Source organism: Lagenorhynchus albirostris, chromosome 3 (genome assembly GCF_949774975.1).
Source record: "Lagenorhynchus albirostris chromosome 3, mLagAlb1.1, whole genome shotgun sequence".
Lineage (NCBI taxonomy): Eukaryota > Metazoa > Chordata > Mammalia > Artiodactyla > Delphinidae > Lagenorhynchus > Lagenorhynchus albirostris.
Genome location: NC_083097.1, coordinates 42,461,938 through 42,478,218, shown reverse-complemented (window position 1 = coordinate 42,478,218; position 16,281 = coordinate 42,461,938). Strand labels below are relative to the sequence as shown.

Genomic DNA, 16,281 nt, shown 5'->3' with positions numbered 1-16,281 from the left:
GCAAATATCTTTAACAACATATTAGCAAACCAAATCCATTAACACAGAAAAAGGATAACAGAGAATGAACATCCCAGGAATCCAAAGTTGGTTTAGTATTTGAAAATCAATTAATATAATATACTTCATCAGATTAAACACAAAAGAGAATAAAAAACAACCATATGATTATTTGAATAGGCATATAAAAAGCATCTGACAAAAAACAACTCTCATGACAAAAACACTCAACAAACTAGGAAAAGAAGGAAACTTCCTCAACTCAATAAAGGACACTTATGAAAACATACTTAATGGTGAAAAAGTGAATGATGCCCCCCACCTCAAGATTAGGAAAAAGACAAGGGCATCTGCTCCATCAATATTGTACTGGAGGTTCTAGCTAGGCCTATTAGGCAAAAAGAGGAAATAAAATGCACCCAGAATGGAAAGGGAGAAGTAAAACCACCTCTATTTGCAGACAAGAAAATCCTGAAGAACCCACTATTAGAACTAATAAAGTTAGCAAAGTTACAGAATGCAAGATCAATACATAAAGTCAACTGTGTTAATATATACTTGCCATGAAATATTAAAAAAATGAAATCAAAAGAACAATTCCATTTATGATAACATCAAAAGATTAAAATATTCAGGAATAAATTTAACAAAAGAAGTGCAAAATTTATACTTGGAAAACAAATTACTGTTGCAAGCAATTTCAAAAGATCTTAAAAAATGGGAAAACTTCCCATGTTCACAATTGAAAGACTCAAGAGCTGTAAGCTGACAATACTCTCTCCAAAATGATCTAAAGATTAAATGAAATCCCTATCAGAATCCCAGCTAACTTCTTTGTAGAAATTGACAGATAATAAAATTCACATGGACTTGCAAGGGTCACAGAATAGCCAACAACACAATCTTGAATAAAGGTGGAGGTCTTACCAATCCATTTCTTCAAACCTTAACTACAAAGATACAGTAATACAGACAGTATGGTACTGGCATAAGGATAAAGATATAGATCAACTGAACAGAACTGAGAATCCAGAAATAAAATCATGTGTCCATGATCATCTGAGTTTTGACAAGGGTGCCAGCATAATTTAATGAGAAAAGAATTTTCCAACAAATAGTCCTAGGACAAGAAAAAAGTTGGATTCTTATCTTAAGTCACATATAAAAATCAGCTCAAAACGGAACAAAGACCTAAATGTTAAGAGCTAAAACTATAAAACTTAGAAAAAAACATAAGGGTAAATCTTCATGGTCTTGATGTTGGCAGTGGTTTCTTATATATGACATCAAAAGCCTAAGTAACAACAACAACAAAAGAAATTGGATTATATCAAAATTTAAAACTTTCGTGCTTTAAAGAACATTGCCAAGAAAGTGAAGATATGCAAGATGGCATCTCAGGTGTATTCTAGTAAACATTTAGGGAAGAGTTAACAACTATCCTGCTCAAGTTATTCCAAAAAATTGTAGAGGAAGGAACACTTCCAAATTCCTTCTACAAGGCCATCACCACCTTGATACCAAAACCAAAGATATCACAAAAAAAATGAGAAGCTAATATCACTGCAGAAGATAAATGCAAAAATCCTAAACAAAATATTAGCCAACCAAATTCAATACTACATTAAAAAGACCAAAGCTGAGATCAAGTGGGATTTATCTCAGGGATGCAAGGACAGTTCAATATCCACAAATCAGTCAATGAAACACCACATTAACAAACTGAAGAATAAAAATCACATGATCTTCTCAATAGATGCAGAAAAAGCTTTTGATAAAATTCAACACCCATTTACAATAAAAACTCTCAACAAAGCAGGTATAGAGGGAACATACCTCAACATAATAAAGGCCACATATGACAAATCCACAATTACCATCATACTCAATGGTAAAAAAGCTGAAAGCATTTCCTCTAAGACCTGGAACAAAACAAAGATGTCCACTCTTGCCACTTCTATTCAACACAGTAGTGGAAGTCCTAGCCACAGCAATCAGACAAGAGAAAGAAATAAAAGGAATCCTAATTGGAAAGGAAGAAGTAAAACTTTAACTGTTTGCAGATGACATGACACTATACATAGAAAATCCTAAAGATGCCACCAAAAACTACTAGAACTCATCAATGAATTCAGTAAAGTTGCAGGATACAAAATTAATATACAGAAATCTGCTGCACTTCTATACATTAACAAAGAAAGAGTAATCAAGAAAACAATTCCATTCACAATTGCACCACTGCACCAAAGAGAATAAAATACCTAGGACTACATCTTACTAAGGAGGTAAAAGACCTGTACCATAAGAAAACTACACTATACTATAGGGAAAGTGCATGACAGTAATGAAAGAAATTGAAGACTACATGAACAGATGGAAAGGAATATTGTAATCATAGACTGGAAGAATTAATATTGTTAAAATGACCATATTCCCCATGGCAATCTATAGTTTCCAAACAATCCCTATCAAATACCAATGGCATTTTTCACATAACTAGGACAAATAATTCTAAAATATGTATGGAAACACAAAAGACCACAAAGAGCCAAAACAATCTTGAGAAAGAAAAACAACCTGAAGAAAGAAGAGCAAAAACTGGAGGTATTATACTCCCTGATTCAAAACTATACTACAGAGCTACAGTCATCAAAACAGCAAGGTACTGGCATTAAAAAAAAGACACATAGATCAATGGAACTGAATAGAGTCCAGAAAATGGGCCCACACTATTATATGGGCAATTAATCTATGACAAAGGAGGCAAGAATATACAATGGGGAAAAGACAGCCTCTTCAACAAATGGTGTTGGGAAAACTGGACAGCTACACATGGAAGAATCAAACCAGACTACTTTCCCACACTATGCTCAAAAATAAATTCAAAATGGATTCAAGACTTAAATGTAATGTGTGAAACCATAAAACTTCCAAAAGTAAACACAGGCAGTAAAGTCTTTGACACTGGTCTTGGTAATATTTTTTTGGATCTGTCTCCTCAGGCAAGGGAAACAAAAGCAAAAATAAACAAATGGGACTAAATCAAACTGAAAAGGTTTTAGTCAGTGAAGGAAACTATGAACAAAACTAAAAGATCACCGACTGAATGGGAAAAGATATCTGCAAACGATATATCCAATAAGGGGTTAATATCCAAAATATACAAAGAACTCACAAAACTCGACATCAAAAAAACCAAACAACCTGATTAAAAAATGGCAGAGGGCCTGAGTAGATGTTTTTCCAAAGAAGTCATCAGGATGGCCATCAGGTACACGAAAAGATGCAACATCACTAATCATAAGGGTAACGCAAATCAAAACCCCAATGAGCTATTCACCTCACACCTGACAGAGTGACTATTAACAAAATGACAAGAAATATAAATGTTGGTGAGGATATGGAAAAAAGGGAACCCCTGTGCACTGTTGGTGGGAATGTAAACTGGTGCAGCCACTATGGAAAAGTGTATGGCGGTTCCTCAAAAAAGTGAAAATATAACTACCAAATGATTCAGCAATTCCACTCTTGAGTATTTATTTGAAGAAAACAAAAACACTATTATTCAAAAAGATATATGCACGCCTATGTTCCTTGCAGTATTACTGTATATCTCATAATAGCCAAGATATGGAAGCAACCCAAGTGCAATCAATAGAGGAAAGAAAATGTCTCTCTCTCTCCCACACACACACAAACAAACACACAGGAATATTACTAAGCCATGAAAAAGAATGAAACCTTGCCATTTCCAGCAACATGGATGGACCCGGAGAGTATTACGCTCAATGAAATAAGCCAGACAGAGAATGACAAATACTAGATGACTTCACTTAAATGTGGAATATGAAAAACAAAACGAGTGAACAAACATAACCAAACAGAAACAGAGTCATTGATGCAGAGAAAAGATGGCTGCCAGAGGGAAGGGGAGGGGAGGAGGAGAGAAATAGGTGAGGGAGATTAAGAGGTACAAACTTTCAGTTACTAAATAAATGAGTCACAGGCAAGAAATGTACAGTGTGGGGAATATAGTCTATAACTATGTAATATCTTTTCCTGGTGACAACTAGAATTATCACTATGAACATTTTGAAATGTACAGAATATATCATTATGTTGTATAATAGGAACTAACAGTGTTGTCAGTCAATTATGCTCCCAAAACAAACAAACTCATAGAGAGATCAGATTTGTGGTTTCCAGAGGCAGGGGTAGGGGAAGGGGGAATTAGATGAAAGTAATAAAAAGTTATAAACTTCTAGTTATAAGATAAATAAATACTAAGGATATAACGTACAACATGATAAATGTAATCAACAGTGCCATTAATTATAATGTTATAATTATAACATAACAGTGCTGCTATACATGAAAGTTAAGAGAGTAAATGCTAAGAATTCTCATCACAAGGAAAAAAGTTTTTAAATTTCTTTAATGTATCTATATGCGATGATGGGTGTTCACTCAATGTACTGTGGTAATCATTTCATGATGTATGTAAGTCAAATCATTACATTGTACACTTTAAATTTATATAATGCTGTATTTCAACTGTATCTCAATAAAACTGGAAGAAAAAAAAACCCCAAGCAAACCAATCAACCAACCGATTAACCTTCAATGGCCTGCCACTGCTTTCAAATATTTAAATCTAGACCCAACACACTCAAAATCTGTATTTTAAATACTTTCCATGATTAACCTCAATACTTTATTTTACTCTTTCCCTTCACCTGAAATGTTCTGTGCCTGCTGCATACTACTTCCACCAGTGAATATCCATCAAATGAAATTCTACTTAGTGTTCAAGGTTCCATTTAAAATTTTAAATTCTCTTCCTTCTCAGGTGCCATCTCTAATAGCTCAGACAAAATTTCTTCCTCTTCCTGCTCCAAATGCACTTTGCTTATATCTTTACTGAAGTATTTCATAATCTGCCTTAAATTTTCATTATCTGCTTGCCTCTGTTCATAAAATGAGTGAGTACAGGAATTGTGTCTATGGTCAATGAATGCTTCTTAAATTAGAATCAAATGAGACAATGAGTGTGACAATACTTTGAAAAACATTCCTGTAAATTATGAAAATGGTAATAATCTATTCAGTGGGATTAATCATAGATCATTAATCAAAACTCCTATCACAAACCTATGAACTTAATTATTTCTCCACAACAAATGGCTTCAGTATCTCAAAGTTCATTTACATATTTCAGGACTAACTTTCAATCCCAAAGCTTAATTCTCAATTGCCTTTACACATAGGCGGGACAAAGAAGTTAATGACAACAAAATCATGAGATCATCTCATGCAAACCCTTCATTTTAAAGAAAAGAAAAAACAGGCATGAAGATTCAGAATGTCCTGCCTGAGGTCATATATTGGCACCTGTTGGTTGGTGCCTACTGCAGGTAAAGAAAATATAATAGAAGGGAAGGCTGATTTAATTTTGAGGTAATCATTTTTCTAACAAATTATCAAAATCATCCTTGACTTTATGTATACGTAATCTCTTCAAAGTATTTATATAAATAATGACCAAAAGCAACTTTATTATTGCCTTCATGTAGAGAGAGTAAGTAAAATTAACCAGCTTTCCTAAGTTCTTTCTTTTATGTCTCTAACATATACCTGAATCAAAATTCCAATTTTCAGTGTCAAATGCTAATTTTTTCTAATATTCAATTTAAACAGTAAGTTTATAAAAAGGACTGGTGAACTCAGAGAATAAATGTAAAACTGTCATGAAATTAAAATCTGTGATAGTGTTAGGAAAATAACCATACCACTTGAAGGATAAAATTATGATTATTCAAAAAATTAATTCCTTATATAGAATTTATTACAGTTTCTCTTAAGGTAATGCCATTTCTTTTTTTCTTTTTTTTTTGGTAATGGTATTTCTAATCTGATCAATTTCCTGAGCCTGAAAAAACATTTCACTAAAAATTTACATACAATTCCACTTTTAGGACAACAGTTTACCTTAACATTTGATTTTTTTGAGAAATTCACCACTACACCCCAGCCAAAATCGTCTCCTTCATTCTTTACCTGAAAAGAAAGTAAAGCAAGTAAAAAGGAATGTTTATGTCCAAAAGGCAATTTAGATATCATGCCCACATTACAGGCTAATAAAACTTTGAGTCTTCCTGATAAAATGTTTTTTTGAAAGATCATTGTTAAACTTAAAAAAAAGAAAAAAAAAGAAATTAACCCTACAGAAAGGTATCTCTGCCAAATTTCAAGGGATTCCAGAACAGCAATAACAGGAATTTCTCAGTTGGCAAATAAATGTTAAAAATGATATGGTGTATTTGTTTGGAGAATATCTGAGGTCTTTTATAGCTAATGAATTCATCCAGGTTTTAAAACTGCGTTACTCTGGGACAGCATTTCATAACTGGAAATATTTCATGTTAATTCCAAAACTGTCCACTTCAATTTATATCCCCCCAAAAGAAAATCAGTAGCGATTAAAAGGCCTTCACATGACCCCTCCTTCATCAGTGCCACATGAAACAGGTAAAAGAATAAAATTAATATAGATTAAAAAAACTACTGTATTTTACCAAGATAAGAAAAAAAATTGGAAGCTTCATGCAAAAAATATTAAATATTGAAATAATTTATGACAAAAATAATGACATACCTTTACCAAACGACCTGGTTGTAGAAATGGTAAGCAATATTTTGGTTTGTGAATATATTCTTCAATTTCTTTACCCAATTTGGCAAGCTGCTGCCTAATCTTATAATAGATGACTACACTTTCTTCATTTGGTATTATTATTTTATTATACTGTTCTTCTGAGTTCTTTACCTCTGTAAGTAAATAAAACACATATACAACATCACAAAATTATACATCTTATGTAAATTATACCAAAGATACATCTTTTTTTACTACTACAATTGTAGGGAACAAATTCAGACCACTTAGGTTAGAAGCTTTGAGGAAAAGATTCAGAGACAACCATAAGACATGCTGTCTAGTTTCTCCCTTCCCCATTAAGGTTCACCTTCTCTATTTCTTCTCACAGTTCCCCAACTCACTGTGACCTCAAAGTGATTCTGAACTGGAGTGGTTTTGTCTGGTAAGTTAATTCTCTCCCGTGGATAGGGGGAGAAGACTATTTCTGAGAATTCTAGACCTACACTGTTGAACAAGCACTGCCCTGTAAAACTTTGTATTATGGTAGAAATGTTCCATATCAGCACCTTCCAGTATAATACCCAGTAGACACTATGTGGCTAGTTAAATTTAAAATAATTAAAATTAAATAAAATTAATCATTTAGCTCTTAAATTGCAGTAGCACCATTTCAAATGCTCAACAGCCATATGTGGCTGTTGACTTCAGTACTTGAAAAGCACAGAGAGAATATTTCCACAGAAAGTTCTACTGGACAGCACTATTTTGGATCTTCTAATATGCCGCTTTAATTCAGCAAAAAACCCAGTTTGTTAATGTCATCAGGCTTCCTCCACCACCTGGGACTATGTCTCCTAAAACAGAAGACAGGAAATTCAACCATAGTTATCTCTCTACTCAGTCAGTGGCCAAAACACTAGCCCCTTTCAGCAACTGTCCTTTTAGTTAATCTAACCATCTCTGATGCCATTCCCTGCTCCAATTCTTGCAGCTAGTGCTGACCTCCCATCCTCACTCATTCCATTATGCCTCTTTCCCACTGTGAACAAACACTATTTTTACTTGGGTAAAACACACATAAAATTCACTATTAATGACATGTAGTACACTAACAATATATGAAACCATCACTACCATGTAGTTCTAGAATATTTTCACTACCCCAAAACTCCATACCCTTTAAGCAAACACTACTCATTCTTTCCTCCACCAGACCCCAGCAACCTTTCTGTCTGCATGAATTTGCCTATTCTAGATATTCCATATATATGGAATCATACAATGTGTGGCTTTTGTCTTTGGCTTCCTTCACTTAGCATAATCTTCTCGAAGTTCATCCATGTTGTGGCATGTATCAGTACTTCATTTCTTTTAATGGTGGAATAATATCACACTATATGGGTACACCATTTTGTTTACCAGTTGATGGACATTTGGATTATTTCCACCTTTTGGCTACCGTGAGTAATGCTGCTATGAACATTCATGCACCAGTTTCTGTTTGAACGTATTTCCAATTCTTTTGCTTATATACCATGAGTGGATGGCATTGCTGGGTCTTACAGTAATTCTATATTTAAATTGCTGGGGAAGTGCTAAACTATTTTTTACAACAACCACACCATTTTGTTAATTACCTAAAAAAAAAAAATACCCATCCTAGTGAGTGTGAGGTATCTTGCTATGGTTATGATACGCATTTCCCTAATGATGTCGACCATCTTTTCATGTACTTATATGAAAAGATGTACTTATATATCTTCTTCATGTACTTATATATCTTCTTTGCAAAAATATCTATTCAGATGTTTTGTCCATTTAAAAATTAGGGTCACTGTCCTTGTCCCCATGGTGAGCCAAGCCACTCCTTGCCCCTGCAAGAGACCCTCCAACACTCTCAGGTCAGGAGTTCCATGGACCCTGAACACTGTGGATGGAAACCAGTGTGATCTATGAACTTGGGTTGCTTGTTTTTACACGAATTGCACTGAACTTTGAATTCCACTCAAAGCTGTAGAGAGACTGTTCTGAGGACCGGGATAATTTTTGCAGTAACACAAGCCATGTGGCTGACAGGGTCTTGGTGCTCTGGCCATGTTTCAGGCCTGTGCCTCTGAGATGGGAGAGACGAGTTAATGACACTGGTCCACCAGAGACTTCCAGGCTCCATGTAATATCAAATGGCGAAAGCTCTCCCAGAGATCTCCATCTCAATACTAAGACCCAGTTCCACTGAACGAACAGCAAGCTACAGTGCTGGACACCCTATGCCAAACAACTAGCAAGACAGGAACACAACACCACCCATTAGCAGAGAGGCTGCCTAAAATCATAAAGTCACAGACACCCCAAAACACACCACCACACACGGTCCTGCCCACCAGAAAGACAAGATCCAGCCACATCCACCAGAACATGGGCACCAGTCCCCTCCACCAGGAAGCCTACACAACCCACTGAAGCAACCTTAGCCACTGGGGACAGACACCAAAAACAACAGGAACTACGAACCTGCAACCTGCGAAAAGGAGACCCCAAACACAGTAAGTTAACCAAAATGAGAACACAGAGAAACACACAACAGATGACGGAGCAAGGTAAAAACCCACCAGACCAAACAAATGAAGAGGAAATAGGCGGTCAACCTGAAAAAGAATTCAGAGTAATGATAGTAGAGACAATCCAAAATCTTGGAAAGAGAATGGAGAAAATACAGGAAATTTTGAACAAGGACCTAGAAGAACTAAAGAGCAAACAAACAATGATGAACAACACAATAAATGAAATCAAAAATTCTCTACAAGGAATAAGTAGCAGAATAACTGACGCAGAAGAATGGATAAGTGACCTGGAAGACAAAACAGTGGAAATAACTACGACAGGCAGAATAAATGAAAAAGAATGAAAAGAATTGAGGACAGTCTCAGAGACCTCTGGGACAACATTAAATGCACCACCATTCGAATTATAGGGGGTCCCAGAAGAAGAGGAGAAAAAGAAATGGACTGAGAAAATATTTGAAGAGATTATATTTGAAAAGTTCCCTAATATGGGAAAGGAAATAGTCAACTCCAGAAGTGCAGAGTCCTATACAGGATAAATCCAAGGAGAAACAAGACAAGACACATATTAATTGAATGATCAAAAATTAAATACAAAAAAAATATTAAAAGCAGCAAGGGAAAAACAACAAATAACATACAAGGGAATCCCCATAAGTTTAACAGCAGATCTTTCAGCAGCAACTCTGCAAGCCAGAAGGGAGTGGCAGGACATATTTAAAGTGGTGAAAGGGAAAAACCTAAAACCAAGATTACTCCCTACCCAGCAAAGATCTCATTCCGATTCGACGGAGAAATTAAAACCTTTACAGACAAGCAAAAGCTAAGAGAAATCAGCACCACAAAACCAGCTTTACAACAAATGCTAAAGGAACTTCTCTAGGCAGGAAACACAAGAGAAGGAAAAGACCTACAATAACAAACCCCAAACAATTAAGAAAATGGTAATAGGAACGTACATATCGATAACTACCTTAAATGTAAATGGATTAAATGCTCAAACCAAAAGACACAGACTGGCTGAATGGATACAAAAACAAGACCTGTACATAAGCTGTCTACAAGAGACCCACTTCTGACCTAGGGACACATACAGACTGAAAGTGAGGGGATGGAGAATGCTATTCCATGCAAATGGAAATCAAAAGAAAGCCGGAGTAGCAATACTCATATCAGATAAAATAGACTTTAAAATAAAGAATGTTACAAGAGAAAAGAAAGGACACTACATAATGAGCAAGGGATCAATCCAAGAACACATAATTGTAAATATTTATGCAACCAACATAGGAGCACCTCAATACATAAGGCAAATGCTAACAACCATAAAAGGGGAAACCGACAGTAACACAATCATAGTAGGGGACTTTAACACCCCACTTTCACCAATGGACAGATCATCCAAAATAAAAATTAATAAAGAAACACAAGCTTTAAATGATACATTAAACAAGATGGACTTAATTGATATTTATAGGACCTTCCATCCAAAAACAACAGAATACACTTTCTTCTCAAGTGCTCCTGGAACATTCTCCAGGATAGATCATATCCTGTGTCACAAATCAAGTCTTGGTAAATTTAAGAAAACTGAAATCGTTTCAAGTTATCTTTTCTGACCACGATGCTATGGAACGAGATATCAATTACAGGAAAAAATCTGCAAAAAAACAAACATATGGAGGCCAAACAATACACTACTAAATAACCAAGAGATCACTAAAGAAATCAAATTGGAAATCAAAAAAATACCTAGAAACAAATGACAATTAAAACATGATGACCCAAAACCTATGGGATGCAGCAAAAGCAGTTCTACGAGGGAGGTTTATAGCAAGCACTACAATCCTACCTCAAGAAACAAGAAACATCTCAGATAAACAACCTAACCTTACACCTAAAGCAATGAGAAAAGAAGAACAAAAAAAAAAAACCCCAAAGTTAGCAGAAGGAAAGAAATCATAAAGATCAGATCAGAAATAAATGAAAAAGAAATGAAGAAAATGACATCAAAGATCAATAAAATTAAAAGCTGGTTCTTTGAGAAGATAAACAAAATGGATAAACCATTAGCCAGACTCATGAAGAAAAAAAGGGAGAAGACTCAAATCAGTAGAATGAGAAATGAAGAAGTAACAATCGACACTGCAGAAATACAAAGGATTTTGAGAGATTACTAAAAGCAACTCTATGCCAATAAAATGGAAAACCTGGAAGAAATGGACAAATTCACAGAAAAGTACAACCTTCCGAGACCGAACCAGGAAGAAATAGAAAATACAAACAGACCAACAGACAAGCACTGAAACTGAGACTGTGATTAAAAATCTTCCAACAAACAAAAGCACAGCACCAGATGGCTTCACAGCGAAATTCTATCAAACATTTAGAGAAGAGCTAACACCTCCCTTCTCAAACTCTTCCAAAATATAGCAGAGGGAGGAACACTCCCAAACTCTTTTTACAAGGCCACCACCACCCTGATACCAAAACCAGAAAAAGATGTCACAAAGAAAGAAAACTAGAGGCCAGTATCACTGATGAACATAGATGCCAAAACTCCTCAACAAAATACTAGCAAACAGAATCCAACAGCACATTAAAAGGATCATACACCATGATCAAGTGGGGTTTATCCCAGGAATGCAAGGATTCTTCAATATACGCAAATCGATCAGTGTGATAAACCATATGATCATCTCAATAGATGCAGAAAAAGGTTTTGACAAAATTCAACACCCATTTATGATAAAAACCCTCCAGAAAGTAGGCACAGAGGGAACTTACCTCAACATAATAAAGGTCATATATGATAAACCCACAGCCAACATCGTTCTCAATGGTGAAAAGCTGAAACCATTTCCTTTAAGATCAGGAACAAGACAAGATGTCCAAACTCACCACTATTATTCAACATAGTTTTGGAAGTTTTAGCCACAGCAATCAGAGATGAAAAAGAAATAAAAGGAATCTAAATTGGAAAAGAAGAAGTAAAGCTGTCACTGTTTGTAGATGACATGACACTATACATAGAGAATCCTAAAGATGCTACCAGAAAACTACTAGAGCTAATCAATGAATTTGGTAAAGTAGTAGGATACAAAACTAATGCACAGAAATCTCTTGCATTCCTATTCACTAAGGATGAAACCTGAAAGAGAAATTAAGGAAACACTCCCATTTACCACTGCAACAAACAGAATAAAATACCTAGGAATAAACCTACCTAAGGCGACAAGAGACCTGTATGCAGAAAACTATAAGACACTGATGAAAGAAAATAAAGATGAAACAAACAGATGGAAAGATATACTATGTTCTTGGATTGGGAAAATCAACATTGTGAAAATGACTACACAACACAATCTACAGATTCAATGCAATCCCTATCAAACTACCAATGGCATTTTTCACAGAACTAGAACAAAAAATTTCACAATTTGTATGGAAACACAGAAGACCCCGAATAGCCAAAGCAATCTTGAGAAAGAAAAATGGAACTGGATGAATTAGGCTCCCAGACTTCAGACTATACTACAAAGCTACAGTAATCAAGACAGTATGGTACTGGCACAAAAACAGAAATATAGATCAATGGAACAGGATAGAAAGCCCAGAGATAAACACACACATATGGTCACCTTATCTCTGATAAAGGAGGCAACAGTATACAATGGAGAAAAGACAGCCTCTTCAATAAGTGGTGCTGGGAAAACTGGACAGCTTCATGTAGAAGAATGAAATCAGAACACTCCCTAACACCACACACAAAAGTAAAAGTCAAAATGGATTAAAGACCTAAATGTAAGGCCAGAAACTATAAAACTCTCAGAGGAAAACATAGGCAGAACACTCTATGACATAAATCACAGCAAGATCCTTTTTGACCCACCTCCTAGAGAAATGGAAATAAAAACAAAAATAAACAAATGGAACTTAATGAAGGTTAAAAGCTTTTGCACAGCAAAGGAATACATAAACAAGATGAAAAGACAACCCTCAGAATGGGAGAAAATATTTGCAAAGGAAGTAATTGACAAAGGATTCATCTCCAAAATTTACAAGCAGCTCATGCAGCTCAATATCAAAAAAACAAACAACCCAATCCAAAAGTGGCCAGAAGACCTAAATCGACATTTCTCCAAAGATATACAGATTGCCAACAAACATATGAAAAGACACTCAACACCGCTAATCATTAGAGAAATGCAAATCAAAACTACAGTGAGGTATTACCTAACACCAGTCAGAATAGGCATCATCAAAAAATCTACAAACAATAAATGCTGGAGAGGGTGTGGAGAAAAGGGAACCCTCTTGCACTGTTGGTGGGAATGTCAATTGATACAGACACTATGGAGAACAGTATGGAGGTTCCTTAAAAAACTAAAAATAGAACTACCATATGATCCAGCAATCCCACTACTGGGCATATACCCTGAGAAAACCATAATTCAAAACGAGTCATGTACCACAATTTTCATTGCAGCTGTATTTACAACAGCCAGGACATGGAAGCAACCTAAGTGTCCACTGACAGATGAATGGATAAAGAGGTGGCACATATATACAATGGAATATTACTCAGCCATAAAAAGAAATGTAATTGAGTTATTTGTAGTGAGGTGGATGGACCTAGAGTCTGTCATACAGAGTGAAGCCAGAAAGAGAAAAACAAATACCGTATGATAACACATATATATGGGGGGGGGGGAAAGGTTCTGAAGAACCTAGGGGCAGGACAGGAATAAAGATGCAGACCTAGAGAATTGACTTGAGGAAACGGGGTGGGGGAAGGGTAAGCTGGGATGAAGTGAGAGAGTGGCATGAACATACATACACTACCAAATGTAAAACAGATAGTGGGAAGCAGCCACACAGCACAGGGAGATCAGCTTGATGCCCTGTGACCACCTAGAGGGATGGGATGGGGAGGGTGGCAGGGAGACGCAAGAGGGAGTAGATATGGGGACATATGTATATGTATAGCTGATTCACTTTTTTTATAAAGGAGAAACTAACACACCATTGTAAAGCAATTATACTCCAATAAAGATGTTTAGTAAAAGAAATTATATTGTTTGGTTTTTTGTTGTTGAGTTGTAAGTGGTCTTTATATATTCTGGATACGAGACCCTTATCAGATACATGATTTACAAATATTTTCTCCCACTCTGGGTTTTCTTTTCACTTTATTGTTGGTATATATTGAAGTGCAAAAGTTTTAAAGTTTAGATAAAATCCAATTTATTTATTTTTTCTTTTGTTGCTTGTACTTTTGGTATCTTATGTAAGAAACCACTGCCAAATCTAAGGGTATGTAGATTTTTAGCTATGTTTTCTTCAGAGTTTTATGGTTTCAGCTGTTTATTTAGGACTTTCATCCATTTTCAGTTCATTTGTGTATATGGTGTGAGGTAAGGGTCCAAATTCACTTTTTTTGCATGTGGCTATCAACTATCACAGCAGCACTTGTCAAAAATCAATTGACCACAGATATATGGGTTTATTTCTGGACTCTCAATTCTATTCCATTGACCAAACTCCTGTATTTAACCTGTGTGCTTCAGTTTCTTTACTCACAAAATGAGGATAACAATAGTAGCCATACCCCACAAGGCTACAATTAGAGGCTGACAGAACATATGGAAAGTACTTAGCTAACAGTATAGCACACTGTAAACACTGAGGAAGGATATTACTGTATTATTATTATTATTTTAAAATTATCATCTTCAACCTTCTCACAGACTGCTCCTGCTAACTTCTGGTCTTTTGCACTCTTTTAGGCATTTAGGTTGTTAATTTATTTTTTTGGAAAGATGGAAAAAGGTAAATGTGATAGCCTAAGACCATGATATCAGGCATGGGAATAAGCAAAGTTTTTGATTTCTGAACCCTCCTTAATACCCCATGCATGTCCAACTTCTGGCTGAATTCCCACCCCACACAGTCATCCTTATACACAACAACAAACCCAATCTACTGCATGGAGACAGAAGGGAAAGATGTCGTCACCAAGTTAGATCTTCTGACTAAAAACAAACAAACAAAAAACTATTAAAAGTTTGTTTCTCTCTCCAATTTCCCAGGTCTTTTCCTTTCTGCATCTATTCTAAGTAGATGACACCAACTTAAAACTTCACTTAGGAGGCATCCCATTTTAAAAGTAAAAAAAGAAAAAATAATTTAAAGAAAGTATTTAGAAGTCACTTCTCTTCCTTCCCTCTGAAGAGTACCCACCTGCGTCATAGGCAGCTCCTAATTTCCACTGGCACACTGTAACCCTGCATCCTGCTCCTGTGAGCTGATCACTAGAGAACTCTGCCTCAAGGGACTTCCTTCCTGCAGACTCAGCTTCAAGAACCCTTACCAGCCTTGCCAGCCTCAGCTTACCTCTGTGCCCCTCAAGTTTTTCTATGAGCTTCTGTGAGCCAACCCTCGCCTGGACACCCTTATATCCTTAGTATCCAGTATAGCCTGGCCCCCAGGGCTTCAACGCGGAGTTTATCCATGAGTCCTTTCCTGCAGAACGTACAGCCACTTCCAATGACAGGAGGACTTCGTCCTGCCTCATTTCACTGTTAGTCCTAGACAATGACTTATTTTTGGAAAAGAATATGCCTTCCAGGCAACTCTTGACTCTTCTTCCCATCATTGAGGATTTCTTGTGTTCAGATTTATAGAACTGAGGTATGAAAGAATAATCTTGGGGTATGAGGGGTGTACCAGAATAGAACAAACAATATGCATTCAGAAAGCACCCCAAGAGAAAAAAAAAAAGTCAACTTAACAGCATTTCCCATCTGTAAAGAGATAGAGAACAACTACATGGTGGCTGGTAGCTTTTTTGTTTTTATCATAATAGAGGAGGGTTGCAGGGCAGAATGAGCAAGAATTAGCTCCACAGAACATCTGGACTCAAGCTGAAACCCTAAGAGATGGAGCTAACTGAGGGTGTATGACGGCAAGGGCAGCTCACATGTGGTGAGACCTTTATAGGAGAAAAAGCAGTTTTTAAAATTATTTAATCTGAGCCTCCTAATGCTTTTAAGTATTCAA

General features: G+C 35.9%; 1 protein-coding gene across 6 annotated transcripts in view; it reads right to left on the bottom strand.

The window, feature by feature from the left end:
- The window catches only part of MTREX (Mtr4 exosome RNA helicase), a 128,244-nt gene that overhangs the window by 50,632 nt on the left and 61,331 nt on the right, over positions 1-16,281 (bottom strand). For all 6 annotated transcript variants that reach the window (XM_060142960.1, XM_060142957.1, XM_060142956.1 and 3 more), the window contains 2 exons: positions 6,656-6,828; positions 5,989-6,057 (listed from right to left, as the gene is read on the bottom strand). In XM_060142960.1, the coding sequence (XP_059998943.1) occupies positions 5,989-6,057; positions 6,656-6,828 (242 nt within the window). The remainder of the gene's footprint in view (positions 1-5,988; positions 6,058-6,655; positions 6,829-16,281) is intronic.